At 39.7% G+C, this 3,880-nt stretch overlaps 1 protein-coding gene across 1 annotated transcript in view; it reads left to right on the forward strand.

Annotated features, from left to right (window-relative positions):
- LOC143275235 (uncharacterized) overlaps window positions 1-3,195 on the forward strand; it is a 51,742-nt gene extending 48,547 nt beyond the window's left edge. The window contains exon 17 of the mRNA XM_076579209.1: window positions 2,888-3,195. Coding sequence (XP_076435324.1) covers window positions 2,888-3,195 — 308 coding nt within the window. The remainder of the gene's footprint in view (window positions 1-2,887) is intronic.
- Window positions 3,196-3,880: the final 685 nt, after the last annotated feature.

Genomic DNA, 3,880 nt, shown 5'->3' on the forward strand with positions numbered 1-3,880 from the left:
ATCGGAAAAATCTCCACCTTTTACCCGCCAGACGCCGTTACCGTGATTCGAACCCCGGACCCTCAGATTTAAAGTTCAACGCTTTAACTCTCTCCATACGAACGGCGAAAGAGCCGACGTTAACAGCGTTTCACCCCAATTACCATTATCAAAATATTGCAAGCGGAAGGCTCTTATACTGAAGAGGTGAATGTTGACAAAGAATACCACAATCTGACGACGGAAGCTAAAGGTTGGGTCATCCAGACACCCACTGGACATCCGAGGGGTCTGTGTAGAGGAGAAGAGAGGACTGGTCGTACTGAGTGAGTTAACCACTCGGCTATTGCGCCCGTCTAACCTGTGATGAAAACGTCTGTCAACAGAACATTTGACAATATGATATCTGTCAATAAAATACCGGTCAGTTAAACATCTGTCAAAGAACCTTTCAATAAAACATCTGTCAACAAAACACCTGACAATAAAAGAACCTTGCAATAGAACATCTGTCAACAAAATACCTGGCAATAAAAGAACCTTTCAATAAAACATCTGTCAACAAAACACCTGACAATAAAAGAACCTTTCAATAAAACATCTGTCAACAAAACACCTGACAATAAAAGAACCTTGCAATAGAACATCTGTCAACAAAATACCTGGCAATAAAAGAACCTTTCAATAAAACATCTGTCAACAAAACACCTGTCAACAAAACACCTGGCAATAAAAGAACCTTTTAATAAAACATCTGTCAACAAAACACATGCCCATCAAACACCTGTCAATGAGTTATATCAATAAAACACCCGTCAGTAAAACACCTGTCAACACAACGAATGGCAATAAAAAAAATAAAAAAACACCTGTCAATAAAAAGTCTATCAACAAAACACCTGTCAATAAAAAAAGTCTATCAATAAAACGCCTGTCAACAAAACACCTTTCAATAAAACACCTGTCAATAAAACAAGTTTTCAATGAAACACCTGTCATAAAACAACTGTCAACAAAACACCCTTCAACAAAACACCCCAAACACCTGTCAATAGAATATATCAATAAAACACCTTTCAATAAAACAACTGTCAACAAAACACCTTTCCACAAAACACTTGTCGATAAAAAGTCTATCAATAAAACACCTGTCAATAAAAAGTCTATCAACAAAACACCTGTCAATAAAAAAAGTCTATCAATAAAACGCCTGTCAACAAAACACCTTTCAATAAAACACCTGTCAATAAAACAAGTTTTCAATGAAACACCTGTCATAAAACAACTGTCAACAAAACACCCTTCAACAAAACACCCCAAACACCTGTCAATAAAATATATCAGTAAAACACCTTTCAATAAAACATCTGTCAATAAAACAACTGTCAACAAAACACCTTTCCACAAAACACCTGTTGATAAAAAGTCTATCAATAAAACACCTGTCAATATAACAACTGTCAACAAAACACCTTTCCACAAAACACCTGTCAATAAAAAGTATATCAATAAAACACCTGTCAACAAAAGTCTATCAATAAAAATCCTGTCAACAAAACACCTCAAACACCTGCCAATAAAGTCTATGAATAAAACACCTGTCAACAAAACAACTGTCAATAAAACACCTGTCACCAAAACACCTCAAACACCTGTCAATAAAAAGTCTATCAATTAATCCCCTGCCAGCAAAACACCTGTCAACAAAACACCTGTCGACAAACCACCTCAAACACCTGTCAATAAAACACCTGTCAACAAAACACCTCAAACACCTATCAATGAAACACCTGTCAACAAAACACCTCAAACATCTATCAATGAAACACCTGTCAATAAAACAACTGTCAATAAAACACCTGTCAACAAAACACCTCAAACACCTGTCAATAAAAAGTCTATCAATTAATCCCCTGCCAGCAAAACACCTGTCAACAAAACACCTGTCGACAAACCACCTCAAACACCTGTCAATAAAAAGTCTATCAATTAATCCCCTGCCAGCAAAACATCTGTCAACAAAACACCTGTCGACAAACCACCTCAAACACCTGTCAATAAAAAGTCTATCAATTAATCCCCTGCCAGCAAAACACCTGTCAACAAAACACCTGTCGACAAACCACCTCAAACACCTGTCAATAAAAAGTCTATCAATTAATCCCCTGCCAGCAAAACACCTGTCAACAAAACATCTGTCGACAAACCACCTCAAACACCTGTCAATAAAACACCTTTCAATAAAACACCTGTCAACAAAATACCTCAAACACCTATCAATGAAACACCTGTCAATAAAACAACTGCCAATAAAACACCTTTCAACAAAAACACCTGTCAAAAAACAAAACAACAACAACAACAAAAAACCAAGAGAGGCAAGGCCTTCAAGACTCACTTGTGATAAATTAAGTCCCCTAGCATTAATTACAAAGTAAAACGTTTGCAAAATAAATCAAAATTCCATGCTTAGCAAAAGAAGTTCCTGTTTGAACAAAACATGATAATAATGACTCCTCTTGTTGTTGGGTCAGAATAAGAGGTCAAAGTGCCAAGTTTACAGAATGCAAAAAATATAAATATAACAGTAAATGCAGTTTGCATATAATTAGGCTTCTTTTCTTTCTTTTTTTTGTGTGCCCAGCCCAGAGGTGCAATATTGTTTTAAACAAGATGACTGGAAAGAACTGAATTTTTCCTATTTTTATGCCAAATTTGGTGTCAACTGACAAAGTATTTGCAGAGAAAATGTCAATGTTAAAGTTTACCACGGACACACACACACACACACAGACAACCGAACACCGGGTTAAAACGTAGACTCACTTTGTTTACACAAGTGAGTCAAAAAACCTAATCAAACACGTCTCTGTGTATGACTGTCTGTCTGTCCCTATCTGTTCTCCAGGCGAGTACTCCTCCTACTGCCCGGGAACCCGCTACCGCACCTGCCACGACTGCTACGGGCATGTGCCCAGCTGTCTACGTGTGCCCAACGGGTTGCACACGGTTCCGCCAGGGCGACCCTCCTCCCCCTCTTTCGTTTACTGTCTGGATCAGAGAGCTCTACTCATGTCGCAGTGCCCTGCCGGTTCTCTGTACCTGTCGGCTTCTAAGAGTTGTGTACCCGCAAGGAATGTACCCGTGGGTGCCGGCGGGTACCTGGACCCTCTGCTTCTGGCGGCGGCTGGGGTGGAGCCACCCGAGATCTGGTAGAAGAAGTGTTTTGTCAGGGTGGGGTGGGATGTTGGGAGAAGCGGCGTGGGGTGGGGTGGGTGGGTGGGTGGGTGGGACTGGATGTTTTTGGTTCTTGAAAGAGGGTGGTGGGAGATGAGGAGATGGTGGCAGTGATTTTGTGTGTGTGTGTGTGTGTGTGTGTGAGAGAGAGAGAGAGAGAGAGAGAGAGAATTTCTGTTGTGCGGAAGTCTTTAAGCTTTAAGTTTTGTCTTGATTATTTATTTATTTATTAAGACTTCTTGCTATAGCGCATATTCTTGAAGCTCTATGCGCTTTACAATAGCACTAAAAAAAATTTTTTTTAAATAAAATTAAAACAAAACAACAACAACAAAAAAAAACCCAAAAAACCCCATTCACTCAAACATCCCCACACAAACATATGCATATAATTTGAAACATAGGTGAGAGAGAACAATTAAAACAATTAAAATAGGTCATGTCAGTTGATTCAAATCAAGAAAATTAGATGAAGCCACCAAAGATCTGATGGAACCAGGCGAAAGATGTTTCTTTTCTTTATTTGGAAGGACGTGTGTGTGGGGAGTGGGGGTGTGGGGGGGATGAGGGGGCGGGGGTGGGGGTCCTTTTGGAAGGTTTGCAGTGTGGAGAGGGAGGGGGGGGGGGTGGGAAGAGAATATCGGTGACTTGGGTTTTTGTGTGG

Source organism: Babylonia areolata, chromosome 30, assembly GCF_041734735.1.
Source record: "Babylonia areolata isolate BAREFJ2019XMU chromosome 30, ASM4173473v1, whole genome shotgun sequence".
Classification (NCBI taxonomy): domain Eukaryota; kingdom Metazoa; phylum Mollusca; class Gastropoda; order Neogastropoda; family Buccinidae; genus Babylonia; species Babylonia areolata.